The 17,308-nt window shown below is 44.0% G+C and overlaps 1 protein-coding gene across 1 annotated transcript; it reads left to right on the top strand.

Moving 5' to 3' along the window:
• Nucleotides 1-9,487: 9,487 nt before the first annotated feature.
• Nucleotides 9,488-16,311, top strand: LOC144669432 (G-protein coupled receptor 146-like). The gene is made up of 2 exons (XM_078531857.1): nucleotides 9,488-9,617; nucleotides 12,769-16,311. The coding sequence occupies exon 2, from the start codon at nucleotides 12,903-12,905 to the stop codon at nucleotides 13,941-13,943; it is 1,041 nt and encodes a 346-aa protein (XP_078387983.1). The 5' UTR covers nucleotides 9,488-9,617; nucleotides 12,769-12,902; the 3' UTR covers nucleotides 13,944-16,311.
• Nucleotides 16,312-17,308: the final 997 nt, after the last annotated feature.

Here is a 17,308-nt window from a genome sequence, read left to right on the forward strand (position 1 = left end):
AAATTAACGGTAATTTTAAAATATATATTTGTTTGCTCAATACCGACACTAAGATTGTATGTAAAAAATATTAATGAATCATTATTTGATATCTTGCACCTGTCAAAAAGAACATGAATTTCCACCTGTCTGACGTTAAAGATCGTGGAGAGCAGTTCAGAACCCGCTTTAAAACAAAACTCGGGCTGGCTGGAATGGCTCACGCAGTGGAATAGCTGGAGCAAACCTCACCCCCTCCCTCCCCTCTGTCGGCACAAAGAGTGGCCGGGTGTTAAAGAGGGTATGGGTCAGGGTGACAAGGGCAAAGTTTTGTCCACAATAAAATTGTTTTATTTTTAGTGCCGTGGTTCAGACTGGGAGGGAGGGAGGGAGGGGGGGAAGCGGCTGCTGCTTCAGCATTGCTGTCAGAACAGCCGAATGGCCTCCTTCTGTGCCGTAAACATCTCTTGAGTCTCGCCCCCCATGTGTGAAGGAAGCGCTCGGATACCCAGGATCAGCCTGTGGACAGACTGATTAGATTTTTCCTCATCCTTTAGCAGATTGAGCAGCCCTGCCTGGGAGAGCAGTGGTTCAGTTTACCCAGTGCCACATTATGGGAAGCCAGTGTGTGAAGAGGCAACAACCTCTCCTGGCTCAGGGGACACTTTTTTTATTCTGTTAACCTAGTGGCTTCATTCCTGTCTGCTGAAAGACAGGCTCGCATTCCCGCAGTACCTCCCACAACCTCAGGAAATCCCAAAGTGCTCCAAACCCCACTCAGTCCTTCTGTAGTGTAAGACAACACACAGCAGGATCCCACAAACAAGCAACGTGATCAGGGCCAGATAACCCATGGTGTTAATAGTGAAGCCCAACGCAAACTGGAGGAACAGCACCTCATCTTCCGACTAGGCACTTTACAGCCTTCCGGACTGAATATTGAGTTCAACAACTTTAGATCTTAAACTCCCCCTCCCCCCATCCCCACCCCGTTTCTTCCCCCTCCCTTTCTTTTCAATAATTTATATAGATTCTTCTTTTCCCACCTATTTCCATTATTTTTAAATCTACAACTAATACTTTGTTAGTCTTTCCAGCCCACCCCCACTAGAGCTGTACCTTGAGTGTCCTGCCTTCCATTCTTAATTAGCACTTTTCTTAGATAATATCACCACCTTCAACACCTCTTTGATCCTTTTGTCTGTAACATCTTTTGATTATCTGCTCCTATCACTGCTTGCTTATCCCCACAACCACCCCACCCTCAACTTCTCTCTCCACCCGCCCCCCACCTTAAACCAGCTTATATTTCACCCCTCTCCTAACTATACTTCAGTTCTGCTGAAGGGTCATGAGGACTCGAAACGTCAACTGTTTTCTTCTCCACCGATGCTGCCAGACCTGCTGAGTTTTTCCAGGTATTTTTATTTTTGTTTTTGTTTTGGATTTCCAGCATCCGCAGTGTTTTGCTTTTATTTTTGCTTCAGTAAAGGCTTTGCTTGTGGGGTCGAACCCTATGCCAAGAGGACCCTTAGTCTGTCATGAGTTACCTGATGTCAGTAGAGAATTGAGGTCATTAGAAGGCACCACTCAAGCACAGCTGCCTGACCTGACTGCTAGTTACCAAGGAACAAGGAATCACCCAGGCTGTGCACAAGGAGAGCTGGGAATTGGGTCCTCAACAGAGTGAAGCATCAGCTACAGAAGAAGCACAGAGTTTTTTTTGGGAAAGCTACGACAAAGGAGCGCTTCCCTCTTTTCAGAGTCAACTCCAGTCATTTGTCTCTTCAGCCTATCCCCCAAAACCCTTCTCTCTCGGCTGAAACATGACTAAGTTTTTCTTAACAGCCTCAGCTTGAGAGACAGCCTCCAAAAGTACTGTTAGAAAGATCTTTGCTTATTACACCTAACTCCTCAGGGCTTGTGCCCATTGTTGAAGAATTTTCCTGGACTAGCTGCGCACGTGGATCCCCTTCAAAGTATTCAAAAACCTCAGTTTTGTCACCTACCTCAAAATCTTCTCAATTCCAAAGCAAACAGAACAAATTTCCTTACCACTCCTTAGGATAGCGTCATCCGATTTGCTAAGTGGCCGGGGACAGGAGGGTGTGTCTGTGCGACAGGCAGGTAAGGGGATTGAGAAGGTGGAAGTGGAGGAGCCTCAGCTCTTGTAGCTGACCAACAAGTTTGGGGTTCTTGTAGCCTGTATGGACAAGGGTGAGGGCGAGGGCTGCAGCCTGGATGTGCAGGCTGACCATGGCACCGTGGTACAGGGAGCCATTCAAGTTGTGGGGGGGTGGGGGAGTTAAAAAGAATGTAGTGGTAGTAGGAGACAGTATAGTCAGGGGGATAGACACTGTTTTCTCCAGCCAAGGGCGAGAATGCAGAAAGCTGTGTTGTCTGCCCAATGCCAGAGGTCGGGATACCTGCTCGGGGCTGGAGAGGAACTTGCAGTGGGAGGGGGAGGATCCAGTCATTGTGGTTCAGGTAGGTGCCAACAATGTAGGTAGACCTAGGAAAGAGGTTCTGCATAGATAATCTCTGGATTATTATCTGAGCCACTTGCAAATTGGCATAGGGTAAATAAAATTAGAGAGATGAATGCGTGGCTCAAAGACTGGTGTGGGAGAAGTGGGTTCCGGTTTGTGGGGCACTGGCACCTGCACTGGGGAAAATGGGGGCTGTACCATTGGGACAGTCTATACCTGAACTGTGCAGGGACCAGTGTTCTTGCGAACTGCATAACTAGGGAAGTAGAGAGGATTTTAAACTAAATAGTGGGGGCAAGGGATAAAATTTGGGAAGACATGGCAAATCCTAGAGTAGAGACAAGGCAAGAGAGAAAGGTATTAATTTGGGAAATAATAAATAAACTGTGACAGGAAGGGACAGAGAGTTCAAATCTAAAAGTAAATCAGGAGATAAGGCTAGAGGTTACAAAAATAATAAAAGGACAAAACTAAAGGCTCTGTATCTGAATGCAAGTAGCTTTCGAAACAAAAAGAACCAACCGCATGAGTAGAAATAAATAATTACATCTGATATTCATTACAAAGACATGGCTGCAGGATGACATAGAATGGGACCTGAATATTGAAGGGTATGTGACATTTAGGAGGGACAGGAAGCTAGGAAAAGGTACGGCGATAATCATGAGTGATTTTAATCTACATATAGACTGGAAAGCTGAGGTGGGCAAAGGTATCCTAGTTGAGGAATTCATAGAATGTTTTCAGGATAGTTTCTTATGGTGCATGTTCTGGCACCAACCAGAGAGCAATCTATACTAGACATGGTCTGGTGCAACGAGATAGGATTAATTAATGACCTCATAGTGAAGGTACCCCTAGGTAGCAGAGATCATAATATGATTAAAATTTTCATTAAATTTGAGGGAGAGAAGAGTGGGTCTAAGACTAGTATTTTGAACTTAAATAAGGGCAATTATGAGGGCATGCAATTGGAGCTAGCTAAAGTGTCCTGGTAAATTAGGTCGAGGGATAGGTCAATAGAGGTGCAGTGGCAGGCGTTTAAGGGGATATTTCAGAATACACAGAATAGGCACATTCCAAAGGGAAAGAAAAATTCCAAGGGGAGCACCCACCATCTGCGATTCACTAAAAAAGTTAAAGATAGTATCAAACTTAAAGAAAAAGCATATAATTGGGCAAAGAAGGGTGGACAGAAGATTGGACAGAATATAAAAAACAGCAAAGAGTGACTAAAAGAGTAATAAGGAGGGAAAAATTAGAGTACAAGAGAAAGCTAGCTAGAAATATAAAGACAAACAGTAAGATTTCTATAGATATTTAAAAAGGAAGAGTTAACAAATTGAGCATTGTCCTATAGAAAGTGAGCCTGGGGAATTAATAATGGAAAATAAGGAGACGGTAGATGAATTGAACAGGTATTTTGCATCGGTCTTCACTATAGCGTATGCAAGTAATAACCCAGAAATAGCTGTATGTCAGGAAATGGAAGGGAGGGAGGAAGTCACTCAAGAAAATTACCCTCACCAGGGAAGTGGTACTGAGCAAATTGTTGGAGCTGTGGGCTGACAAGTCCCCGGGTCCTGATGGATTTCACACTAGGATCTTAAAAGAAGTGACTGGTGAGATAGTTGATGCATTGGTTTTAATTTTCTAAAATTCCCTAGATTTGGAGAAGGTTCCATTAGATTGGAAAACAGCGAATGTAACTCCTTTATTCAAAAAGGGAGGGAGACAGAAAGCAGGAAACTACAGGTCAGTTAGCTTAACATCTGTCATAGGGAAAATGTCAGAAGCTATCATTAAAAATGATTTGGAAGGTCACTTAGAAATCAGGCAGAGTCAACATGGCTTTGTGAGAGTGAAATCATGTTTAACCAATTTATTAGCATTCTTTGAAGAAGTAACATGTGCTGTGGATAAAGGGGAACCGGTGGATGTACTGTACTTAGATTTCCAGAAGGTATTTGATAAGGTGCCACACCAAAGGCGATTGCAGAAAATAAAAGCTCAGGGTGTAGAGGTTAACATATTGGCATGGATAGAAAATTGGCTAGCTGACAGGAAACAGAGAGTAGGCATAAATGAGTAATTTTCTGCTTGCCAAGATATAACAAATGGTGTGCCACAGGGATCAATGCTGGGCCCTCAACAATTTACAATTTACATAAATGACTTGCATGAAGGGACCAAAGGTATGCTTGCTAAATTTGCTGATGACATAAAGATAGTTAGCAAAGTAAGTTGTGAAGAGGACATAAAGAGGCTACAAAGGGATGTAAATACGTTAAGTGAGTAGGCAAAGATCTGGCAAATGGAGTATAATGTAGGAAAATGTGAAAATGTCCTTTTTGGCAGGAAGAATAAAAAAGAAGTATATTTAAATGGAGAGAGATTGCAGAGCTCTGAGATGCAGAGAGGTCTGGGTGTCTTAGTGCATGAATTGCAAAGGTTATTATGCAGGTACAGCAAGTAATTAGGAAAACTAATGAAATGTTATCATTTATTGTGAGGGGAATTGATTACAAAAGTAGGGAGGTTATGCTTCGGTTGTACAGGGCACTAGTGAGACCACATCTGGAGTACTTTGTACAGTATTAGTCTCCTTATTAATGGAAGGATATAAATGCATTGGAAGCAGTTCAGAGAATCTTTACTAGACCAATACCAAGATTGGGCGGGTTGTCTTATGAGGAAAGGCTGGACAGGCTAGGCTTGTTTAGGAGAGTAAGAGGTGACTTGATTGAAACATAAGATCCTGAGGGGTCTTGACAGGGATGATGTGGAGAGGATGTTTCCTCTTGTGGGAGAATCTAGAACTAGGGGTCACGGTTTAAAAATAAGGGGCTTCCCATTTAAGACAGAAATGGAGAGAATTTTTTTCTGAGGGTTGTGCATCTTTGAAACTCTGTTCCTCAAAAGGCAGTGGAATCAGGGTCCTTGAATATTTTTAAAGCAGAGGTAGATAGATTCTTGAAAGGCAAGGAGGTGAAAGGTCATTGGGGATAGGTGGGAATGTGGGGTTGAGGTTACAATCAGGTCAGCCATGATCTTATTGAATGGTGGAGCAGGCTCGAGGGGCCGAATGGCCTCCTCCTGCTTCTAATTTACTAATTTTACTTTTGCATGTTAACCTTTCTGTAAATAAAAGGAGAGATTGTGAAAACGCACAGACACACCCACACACACCCACACCTCCACACTCATACATATACACACACACACACTCATACATATACACACACACACACACACACACACATACATATACACACACACACATACATATACACACACACACACTCTCATTCCCCCACTCCCCCCCAAAAAACACACACACACATACATATACACATACATATACACACACACACACACACACACACACACATACATATACACACACACACATACATATACACACACACACACTCTCATTCCCCCACTCCCCCCCAAAAAACACACACACACATACATATACACATACATATACACACACACACACACACACATACATATACACACACACACACACATACATATACACACACACACACACACACACACACATATACACACACCCCCACACTCATACACATACACACACACACATACATATACACACACACACATACATATACACACACACACACACTCATACATATACACACACACACACACACTCATACATATACACACACACACACACACACTCATACATATACACACACACACACACACACTCATACATATACACACACACACACACACACTCATACATATACACACACACACACACACACTCATACATATACACACACACACACACTCACATACCCCCCCACTCCCCCCCAAAAACACACACACACATTCTCAAAACAGTTGACAGTGTTTATGCCAAAATGTTTTTTTTAAATCATGTATTCCATGCATTGCTAAGGTTAAAAGTGGGTGTTATATCTCCTCTAAGGACTTCCCGTGATGAATTCCTGGATATCCGCACATTGACAGAATGTGTAGGCCCTGTTAATGGAAAATAAAGGCTCCTTACTTCAAAAAGTCATATCACTTTTAGGCAGGACCTGCTAGCCAGGTTCCAGTTAACACTTAGAAACACAAAGGTTGAAGACTAGTAAGAGTGTGAGTGAGGCACTTGTGGCTAACATTAACTCCATCAACTGACTTAAATTATTCTTGCCCCAAATGCAATTTCTGAGTTTAGAAAGTCAATCCCTAGACTGCAGAATCCAACAATAATAAAACACTTGAATTTTGTGATAAATTTGTATCATTCATGGTGGGGAGAATTATTCCTTATTTTATTCTTTTGCACCTTTATTTTGGCTTCATTCTTCCTCATCCATTGCCAATCAGATGGGGGTGGATGGGGCAGTTACACCTCCTTGTGGGCCTCTGCTGGTATTGCCCCTTGGGTTTGGAAGTACCTCACTCCTGCGTCTATTATTCCCTCATTAACCCACTCCCTCTGTCTGTGTTGTGCATTGTCCCTGTGAGTTTCCGACGCTGTTTGGAATATATTTGGAACAGTTTTGATGCAGTTTTGTGCAGCTGTGTTGTAGTTTGTCGCAGCCTCTCCAGTCCCCTTGCTGCTGATTGCAGGCTGTAGATGTGAGAGGTTGTGGCGTGTCACATTCATCACTGTCATCAGTTTAGTTGTTCATGCACTGCAACCAGTTTGCGTAAAGCTGAAATGAGAGCATGATGAAACTGCTGAAATTTATTTAACTGTGAATGAGGAACCGGCGAGTCTCAGCGATTAAATCTGAGGATTCTCTGCAGAGCAGAATGAGGAAAGAAAGCTGTGAGTGGGTGACATTGTTGCTAACAGTGTGAAAACCAAGTGACGACCGATTCTGCTTGCCTGAGCCCTGAGTCCCAATGGATCAAAAACTCATTGTATTTTTAACTGGCTCATCAAGGTGAACAATGCTATTTCTAGAAAATAGAACAATGTTAATGTCTTTGTCATTGTCAGTAGCAAACACTCCCAGGACAGGTACGGCATGGGGTTAGATACAGAGTAAAGCTCCCTCTACACTGTCCCCATCAAACACTCCCAGGACAGGTACAGCACGGGGTTAGATACAGAGTAAAGCTCCCTCTACACTGTCCCCACCAAACACTCCCAGGGCAGGTACAGCACGGGGTTAGATACAGAGTAAAGCTCCCTCTACACTGTCTCCATCAAACACTCCCAGGACAGGTACAGCACGGGGTTAGATACAGAGTAAAGCTCCCTCTACACTGTCCCCATCAAACACTCCCAGGACAGGTACAGCACGGGGTTAGATACAGAGTAAAGCTTCCTCTACACTGTCTCCAGCAAACACTCCCAGGACAGGTGCAGCACGGGGTTAGATACAGAGTAAAGCTCCCTCTACACTGTCCCCATAAAACACTCCCAGGACAGGTACAGCACAGGGTTAGATACAGAGTAAGGCTCTCTCTACACTGTCCCCATCAAACACTCCCAGGGCAGGTACAGCACGAGTTAATTACGGATAAAGAGGCTGCTGGTGCATAAAAACACGGGTGGCATCTGCAGTGTGTATTTATCTCCCCATTTGAGAAGGAAGCTGTCTACAGAGCCCATGCCTCATACACACAATACATCGGAAGTAATAGCAATTCTTCCATCACATGCATGGCCTGCTTTGCTCTCAGCTTTCAGTGCATGTGCTGTGGAGCGCATGCAGCTTACATTGAACAGGAGGCTGTCTGACGACAACAAGGGCATGATATAACCCTCTTCCACAGCATCATACCACTCCAAGAATAAAGCCTGCAGTGAACAGTGTGCTTGTTTCTCAATTCCATCATTATTAATACTGGGTTTTCTCCTCTCGCTTAACAATGCCCCTTTAATTGTGCACATCCTACTGCACAAGTTAGCATCTAATTTTTTGCTCATTCTAGGAGTGTGGGAATCACTGGGCTGCAGGTATTTATTGCCCATCCCTAATTGCCCTTGAGAAGGCGGTAGTGAGCTGCCTTCTAGAACCGCTGCAGTCCATGTGGTGTAGGTATGCCCACAGTGCTGCTAGGGAAGGAGTTCCAGGATTTGGACCCAGCGACAGTGAAGGAACAGCTGGTCTATTTCCAATTTGGGATGGTGGAGAGGAACCTGTGGTAGTATTCCGACTCACGGTTCAATCACTATGTTTCTTTTTTTGCACATCAATAGCCTAGGGGAATGAGTCACCACAGACACCAGCAAGTCCCGAAAAGGAAGAGCGTTTGAGTGGGGGGGGGGTTTGGTGATGCTGAGTTTAGGTTTTAAGATTATGTAAATTGTAGGTGAAATAAAACTGTTGGAGGGGACGCATCTCAGAGATTTGAAGTATTGGGTGAGAATGTGAGTTGGAGTCAGTTCAATGGATATATCTGGTGGTTATTGGAGAGAGTGATAGATATCCATGATGAGAAGAATGACACATTATTACAAGCCCAACGCCATCCCGTGTCCCAGCTAAATTAAGGGACCTTGTTCAAAGTTGAATGTGCTTGCACTGTGTTCAAGGACATTGCATTCCTCAGCATTGAACTCTCTCACTTTTATAAACATTATCGCTCTTTGTGAAAAAGAATTAAAACTTACAAAGCAGGGCCTTGCCTGATGCTTGATTTCATTTATGGGTCTTCCTGAAACTCTTTGTGTGAGGAAACCTCCATTTATTGTTCTTGGAACGCAAGTTGTGGTCTAGTTTCAAAATTACCGAGGCCATTGATTGGGGTGCTCTTGGAACAGCATCAAAATGGAGAGAGCTTCCTTTGTCTGGGAGCATGTGAATGGGCGGGTAGCTTAGAGGCCTTTGCTGATCGAGGATGTGAGTGGAAATCTAAAATGTACCATTAAAAGGGTCAAGGGTTTGGAACAACATCTCCTGTGCCAACAAGCAAAAAAAAAAAACAGTAGCTGTTCTCTTGCAATTCTTCTACTTTACAAGCCAGTTATATAAGTAGTCAATTCATTCTTTTGTCCTTCTGGCTCCAGTAGATCTGTCTTTGCCAACATGGTTGAGAAGAGGGAGGAAAAACCCTTTCCCTAGAGTCAATTCCCAATCAGCAGACTACAGCGCTGAGATGTTTTCACCCGTTTTTAAGAGAAGGTTTGTGCTCATGGTCAAGGTGAGATTTCGGCTCTTCATTGTTATTAACCTAACTAACTCTTAGATTAGATATCAAATAGATTACATCCAGAGTACCATCACACGCTCTCAGAGCTGGTACAGTATGTGTTAGGCACAACAACAATTAAATAACCCCTTTAACCAAGTAAAATGTTCCACAGGTGTGTAAATCAGACACAGTTTGACATAAGGAGATACAGGCGATCCAAGGCTTAAAGGAGCATCTTGAAGGAGAGAGAGAGAGAGAGAGAGGTGGAGAGGTTTAGGGAGGGAATTCCAGTACTTAGGGCCCGGGGAGCTGAAGGCACGTACACCAATGGTGGAGTGGTCAAAATTGGAGATGAGCAAGAGTCCAGAACCGGAGGAGTACAGAAATCTTGTCGGGTTGTGGGGCTGAAAGAAATGACAGAGATGGGGAGGGGTGAGGCCCTGGAGGGATTTGAACACAAAGATGAGAATTTTTAAAATTGACAGATGTAGACCAGCGAGCACAGTTTTCCCTTTATTCAATGTAAACAAGCTTTAGTAGTTTTGAGAGACTCTCAGTCATAAGGTGGCCCACCACTGGCTTCTCAAGGGTAACTAGGTATAGGCAGTAAAGTGCCGCATTTGCCAGTGACCCCCCTCATCTTGAGAATGAATTGAAAAGAAATTGTTGTTGAGCCCAGGGCATAGGGGCCATAAATATAAAATAGCTGCTAATAGATCATCCAAATTATTCAGGTGGAATTTCTTCACATGGTGAAGTGTTGAGAAGGTGGAGTGGTTGAAGAAGGCAGCATTGACAGATTTAAGGGGATCGTGATGCGCCAATGAGGAAGAAATAAATAAAGGGAATTTGGACAGGAAGCGGATGGGAATCATCAGTTTAAGTGGGATAAGGATTGTGTGGAGTATAAACACTGGCATAGAGCGGGTTGGCCAATGGTCTGTTTCTGTGCTTTAAACTCAATGTGGTTCTATGTGAAAGGGTTAAAGTAAGCGAGGGTGAGATACAATTGGTGTTGAAATTTCATCGATGGTTTTTTAAAAATAGGGAATACGTAATTTAATAATAACTGTGAAAAACTAAATAAATTACTAACTCCCCTTCCATCTCTCCTCCTGCGCAGAAACTTCAGAATTTTGTCTTAGATACCTGATTTCCCGCAAACTCTACCCAGCGATGAAAGGATTCACAACTCCTCCTTTAGTCAATCTAGTCCCTTGAGACCATAAGATGCCCCTCCATTAGGACAAGCTGGAGTTAGGCCAATGGTTGTTAGAGCTGCCAACCCTCCAGGGTCTGTCCTGGAGTCTCCAGGAATGAAAGATTAATCTCCTGGACACTGCTGTGTGCAACCCTGGAGAAAAATCATCCGGACATTAAAAAAGATTGATTTTTTTTTTTGTCAATTTCTTCAAACAATTCCCTTTACCAGATATAAAAATATTGAAAATGAGAAAAAAGGCTGTTTGATTGAAAGTCAAGTATCATCCAATTGGGTAATGAGTTTCTTTTGCTTTCCAATTGGCGTAGGAAGGCCGTACCTCACAAAGATGGATGTGTTGGTTGACTAATGGCTGGAGCGTGGGGGCAAATCATGTGGTGAAACCTTGAGTAATATGTTTAATCACAGTTGGCGACCCTAGAGGTTGCAGATCAGCCATGATCTCAATGAATGTGCGGGACAGGCTTGAGGGGCTGAATGGCCAACTCTTGTTCCTATGTCCCTATAATCATCCACCCTTGTACTGCCATGCTGTGCACAAGCCTGGTTACATCTTGTCTCTGGGGTTTATTTTTGAACCCTGACTGTGAAAGCGTTAAAGTTGCTTATGCCGATGTCGTAATCTCCCGATTTAGTGTTTGTTTTTCAAGTGCTTGATGTGTGACTGCTTAAAAAAAACAGGAAGAGGTGACACCAATTGCAGTAATGATGAAATAGTTCCTCTGCAGAACATTGGCCTCAGGAGATGTCACTGAATTGTGTATCTTACTTCCGTTTCTAGCACTCACAGTACATTCCTGTGATGTGCGTCACTTATTTTACCTCTGGGTTTGTATGTTCAGGAGATATAGGCACACGATCATTTAAAGTGTGTTGAACAGCAATGAGTGTGATGTATATTTGTGGCAGTGGACACTTGAGTTGCCAACTCTCTAGTCATAAAATTATAGGAATGTAGGAGAAACAAGATGCTATTTGACTAACAAGAATCAGTTGCTTGGCTTGTGAAGAGCCTGCCCGCTTTTCTGTTGCCCATGGGAAGGCAGAGCATGGCAAGGATGGGTGTGTTGGGTAGACCAATGGCGGGAGAGTGGGGGGGTGGGGTATGGGGCAGTGGGAGGTCATGTGATGAGACCTCCAGTGATACGGCCAAATGGAATTGGCAACCTCTAAGAGACACTGCAAACGACCTGGGATTAATTGTCGTGAGGAGGAAGAGATTCAGGGATCCACACCAACTGAGGTTGCCCCACCTTAACAAACAATTTTGAGTATGGATGTAAATCGCTTGAAAACTCATTGATGGGTGACTTGTGCCTATTGCCAAATCCAAAGGGAAAATCAGGAGCTCTGGAAGCCTCCTGCTTCTACACATCCTGGACAACCTACCCTCTCATAGACTCTATCACATTTACTGTCCTGTGCTCTGCGTTCAGCTCCGGGCACCGGACGTGGGGAAGGATATATTGGCCCGGGAGATGGGGGTCAAGTGCAGATTCACCAGAATGATACCAGTGCTAAAAGAGTCAAATCCTGAGAATAGGTCAGGTAAACTTGTTGAATTGGCCTTAAGTGAGGGGTGATCTGATTAAAATGTTGGAATTCAGCTTAGATGAATTTAAGGGGAAGATGGATGAGGGAAAAAGGAATAGTGGGATGTATTGATGGGCTTGGGCGAGGAAGAGTGGAAAGAGGCTCATGTGGAGCATGGACTAGTTGGGCTGAATGGCCTGTTTCTGTGCTCGACTTTGTTAATTAATGCTCTCACGCGGGTTGTCAGAGGGCTGCTTCAGTGAGCAGCTGGGTTAGTGAGAAGGAATAATCAAAGACTCGCATCTTTGGACCTCTTTAATACATCTCTGAGGAGCAGTAATGAGAGGACAAAATCATAAACTCAGCAAATTACAGTTCTAACATATTTTTCAATCTTATTTACAGACATACAGATGGCAGCTGATTTCCACACTGCTTACATCACGTCCTTCAACAATATAGATATCTCCTTATGATGAAGCTCCGAATCTTGCTTTGCTGACCATTCCGGCCTCTGTTGGCCTAGAAACCTCGCTACAATGTGGAGCTGCATCCAAGGCAACATTGGACCCAACAGTACACTCTGCAGAGATGACCTTTGCCACAGTGTTGGCCTGATCCTATCTGTTGCTTCGATGGCCTACCTCATTGTTTGCTTCCCCCTAGGCCTTATCTTCAACGCTTTGGTTCTCGTTGTCAACCTTCGTCACAAGTTGTCCATCAACATGCCAGATGTCTACTTCACCAATATGGCGTTGGCTGGCTTGATCCTTAACGTGGTGGCCTTTCTGCAGCTTCTGGGCCCTGACCACCTCCTCTGGCCAGTGTGGACCTTTGGCCAAGAGCTCTGCATGGCTTCATTCATCTTGTTCAACATGGCAGCCTTGGTGAGCATCTACTCTGCCACTTTGCTCAGCCTGGACTGTTTCATTGAGCAAGCTTTGCCTCACACCTATATGTCGAGTGTCTACAACACGAAGCACGTCTGCAGTTTTGTGTGGGGTGGTGCAGCCCTGGCCAGCTTCTCCTCCCTCCTCTTCTACGTCTGCAGCAAGATTTCCGACGAAATCAATGACTGCTCAAAGCTCCAGACCAAGGAGCTAGGCGACGCCATCATGTTCCTTACTGGGCTGGTGGTCCCCACCGCAGGAGTGAGCTACGCCTTCCGGCTAATTCTCTGCCCCCGGAAAAGCCACCTGTTTCAGCTTGCAGAATCCTCGAGGCTTGACCCTTCCACCCAGAGGCTCCTCCTGGCCACGGTCTTGGTGCAGTTTGCCCTCTGGCTGCCATACTACTTGACCCTTATGTTGAGCACCGCCCACTTTGTCACTAGGGCAAGGGACGACGTGCGGTTTGCCAACCTGCTTCACTTCTTGAGGGGGGCGTGTGAACTCCTCGCCTACTTGAGCACTTGTGCGGTGCCCATGGTATACAAATGCCTTCAAAAAACCTTCAACACTAGGCTTAGGCTGGTGATTCAGGACATGCGATGTGGACTAAAGGGATGTCTGGGCATCCGACGCCAGGTACACCAACAACATGTTGCCACAGTTTCAAGGGCAGAACTGCCCCTGGAGTGAAAGTTCCAGCTGCTTGCGGAGACCTTCAACGTTTCTGCCCAATAATCGACATTAAAACCCCCCAATTCCGATTCAACAGGAGGAGATACTGGAACACGACTGAATCGAACTCTCCAGAATCACTGCTCCCCACAGTGTCTATGATTAAGCCCTAACGGCCCATCAACTGCAGAAAGAATTTGCCTTTAACTAGCATCTCCTAATGAGCTCAGGATCCCAAAGTGCGTCACCGCCAATGAGGTATTTCAGGATACAGTCATTGTCATTTCTGTCAGAAACCATGGCGATTAATGTGCACATCAGAGGCAGCATTAAGATAGCTGACCAGTTAGATTATCTTTTTGCTGGTATTGGATGAGGATTGGACGTTGGTTTTTGACTCCTGAAAAACTCCCCACTCTACTTTTAATAATCAGCAAGTTGTTTTATAACTACTTGCACAGGTAGATGGGGTTTTGAACAGAGGGACAGGAGGAAGCCATTCAGCCCCTTGAGCCTGTTCTGCCATTCAACAAGATCATGGCTGATCCGTCTCCTACTCCGCCTTGGCTCCATAACCATCAATGCTTTAAAAACCTATCAAGCTCACTTTTGAAATTTCCAATTGACACCCAGCCTCACTGTGTTAGGAAGTGCTTCCTGACATCACCCCTGAATGGCCTGGCTCTCATTTTAAGATCGTGTCCCCTTGCTCTGCCTCCAACCAGAGGAAATAGTTCCTCTACCTACCATTTTAATCATCTTAAACACCTTGGGATGAGATCACTCTTTAATCTACTATTCTTAAGGGAATACAAGTCTCACCTTGTAACCTGTCTTCATAATTATTTAATTTTAACATCTGAAAGACTGCACTCCCTACATTAGTACTTTGGTTCTGCACTGAAGTCAGTTCAGATTATGTTCTCCAGTCCTGGAATTGCCTTGAACCTATGACTTCTCCTTCAGAGGCTAGAGTATATCAGCTGATCTAAGCCTGCACTTTTGCATGTCCATACTTGGATCTATCGACTCAGGTTTAATTCTAAAATCAAACGGTTGTCATTTGTTCATCTCTAACAGAAGAGTTCTAAAACTGGCCAAAAGAGGATTGACACAAACTGTTAAAGTGCCACGTTAGCAACTATTTCATTTCTCTGGGTCAGAAGGTTGTGGGTTCAAACTCTGCCATGGACTCTAACAAAGATCTGGACTGACACTCCAGTGCAGTGCTGAGGGGTTGCTGCATTGTCAGAGACGCCATCTCTCACACATATATCACCAAGGCCCTGTCTACTTGTCCGGTGGATGTAAAAATGGTTCCACAATTCAGAGAGCAGGGAGTTAACCCGGTATTCTGGTCAACATTCTTGATTTAGCCAATACTAGTAAAACAGATTATCTGGTCATTCATTGTCTGTAGCACATTGGTTACAAAGCACTTTACAATGTACTGGGGATATGGCAAGACATGCTTTAAAAATCCACCTTTTTGAAGTGTGACTGGGGGGAGGTTTGTATCAGGAAGCTATGCGTGACTTTAGTTACATTTTAAATTTATGATTCCTGGTTCAATTTCCCCATAGGGAGAGGTTGAGTAGACTGGGTCCAGATTCTCTAGAGTTTAGAAGAATGAGAAGTGGTCTCATTGAAATATAAAATTCGTAGAGGGCTTGATAGGGTAGTTACTGAGGGGCTGGTTCCCCCTGGCTGGAGAATGCAAAATTAAACAATGACTATTTAGATGAAAAACTTGCATTTCTGTAGCACCTTTCACAAAGCACTTTACAGCCAATGAAGTATTTCTGAAGTGTAGTCGCTGTTGTGATATAGGTAACATGGCAGACAATTTGCACACAGCAAGCTCCCACAAACAGCAATACGATAATGACCAGATAATCTTTTTTAAGTGATGTTGGTTGAGGGATGAATATTAGATTGGACACCAGGGGTAACACCCCAGTTCTTGTTCAAAATAGTGCCATGGGATCTTTTATGTCCCCTGAGAGGGCCTTGGTTTAATGTCTCATCCAAAAGACGGCACCTCTGACAGTGTAGCACTTCCTCTGTACTGCACTGGAGCTGACACTGCTCTGTAAAACACTGGTTGGTCACCAAGAAAAGGAGACCAGAAAAGGGGAGAAATATACCCTAATTAATACCCCCCACAAACACTGCTGAATGAAACAAAATTCCTGACTGTTGCTTATACTTAGCATGTAATAGATAACCATTGAGGCTCCTTACAAACAGTGCACAAACTCTTTAAGACTGTATAATCTATCATTCCATGTGTAATGTTCCAGCATCTTCAGATAACAATGGACAAGTTTCTCAAAAGAAAATGTACAGCTTGATGTGCTATATCAATAAATGTGTATTTAACGTTCACAGATCTATCTGGCTGGCCAATGGTATCTACACTCAGTTGAAATTTAGAAATGTGTTGAAAAGTTCTATTATACAAATCAGATAACTACTCGAGTGTCCGCGTATTTCTAGACAATGTTCAGTAATCATTTCATAAACTCTTGCAGTATAGAAGGAGACCATTCGGCCCATCGTGCTGGCTGTTTGAAAGAGCTATCCAATTAGCCCCCTCTCCCTCTTGCTCTTTTTCCATAGCCCTGCTAGATTTGTTGTTTGTTTTTCCAGTATTATCCAACTCGCTTTTGAAAGTTACTATTGAATTTGCTTCCATGGCCCCTTCAGGCAGCGCCTTCCAGATCACAATAACTAGGTAAGGGAAACAAAGGTTATTGGAGGTAGATGGGAATGTGGAACTCGAAACACAAACAGATCAGCCATGATCTTATTGAATGGCGGAGCAGGCTCGAGGGGCCGAATGGCCTAACTCTGCTCCTAATTCACACGTTCGTACTGCATAAAGTCTCCATTTACTCCTGGTTCTTTTTGCCAATTACCTTAAATCTATGCCCTTCTGGATACACCCCCTCCTGCCATTGAACACAGTTCCTCCTTACTTACTCTGTCAAAACCCTTCATGATTTTGAACACCTCTTAACAAATCTCCCCGTAACCTTCTCTGCTGTAACAATCCCAGCTTCTCCAGTCTCTCCACGTAACTACCGGGAATCGTTTGGAAACTAAGTCCAGCTGATTTATTTTTTGGGCAGCGGGTGGGGGAAAGCTGAGGGGTGAGGAGAGGGAAAAGGAATCAGGTTAAATGACTATAGGTGTCTTCAGCAATGCCGGGCAATCCCTGGTTTGAACGGGTTTGAGAATGACCAATATTATTCTACTGTTAACTTGTCACGTGGCAGTTTTTGAGTGCAAGAAACTCTCTTTCAGAACCAAAATCCCCAGGGAGCTGGACAACGCTGGGAACTCGGAGACTTCTTCACTTCCTGTGCCTCTGAAGTAAT

This window comes from Cetorhinus maximus, chromosome 29, assembly GCF_964194155.1.
Source record: "Cetorhinus maximus chromosome 29, sCetMax3.hap1.1, whole genome shotgun sequence".
Classification (NCBI taxonomy): domain Eukaryota; kingdom Metazoa; phylum Chordata; class Chondrichthyes; order Lamniformes; family Cetorhinidae; genus Cetorhinus; species Cetorhinus maximus.

What these genes read in the sequence shown, in the direction of transcription:
- LOC144669432 (XM_078531857.1), top strand. Translation starts at nt 12,903, where the DNA reads ATGTGGAGCTGCATCCAAGGCAACATTGGACCCAACAGTACACTCTGC.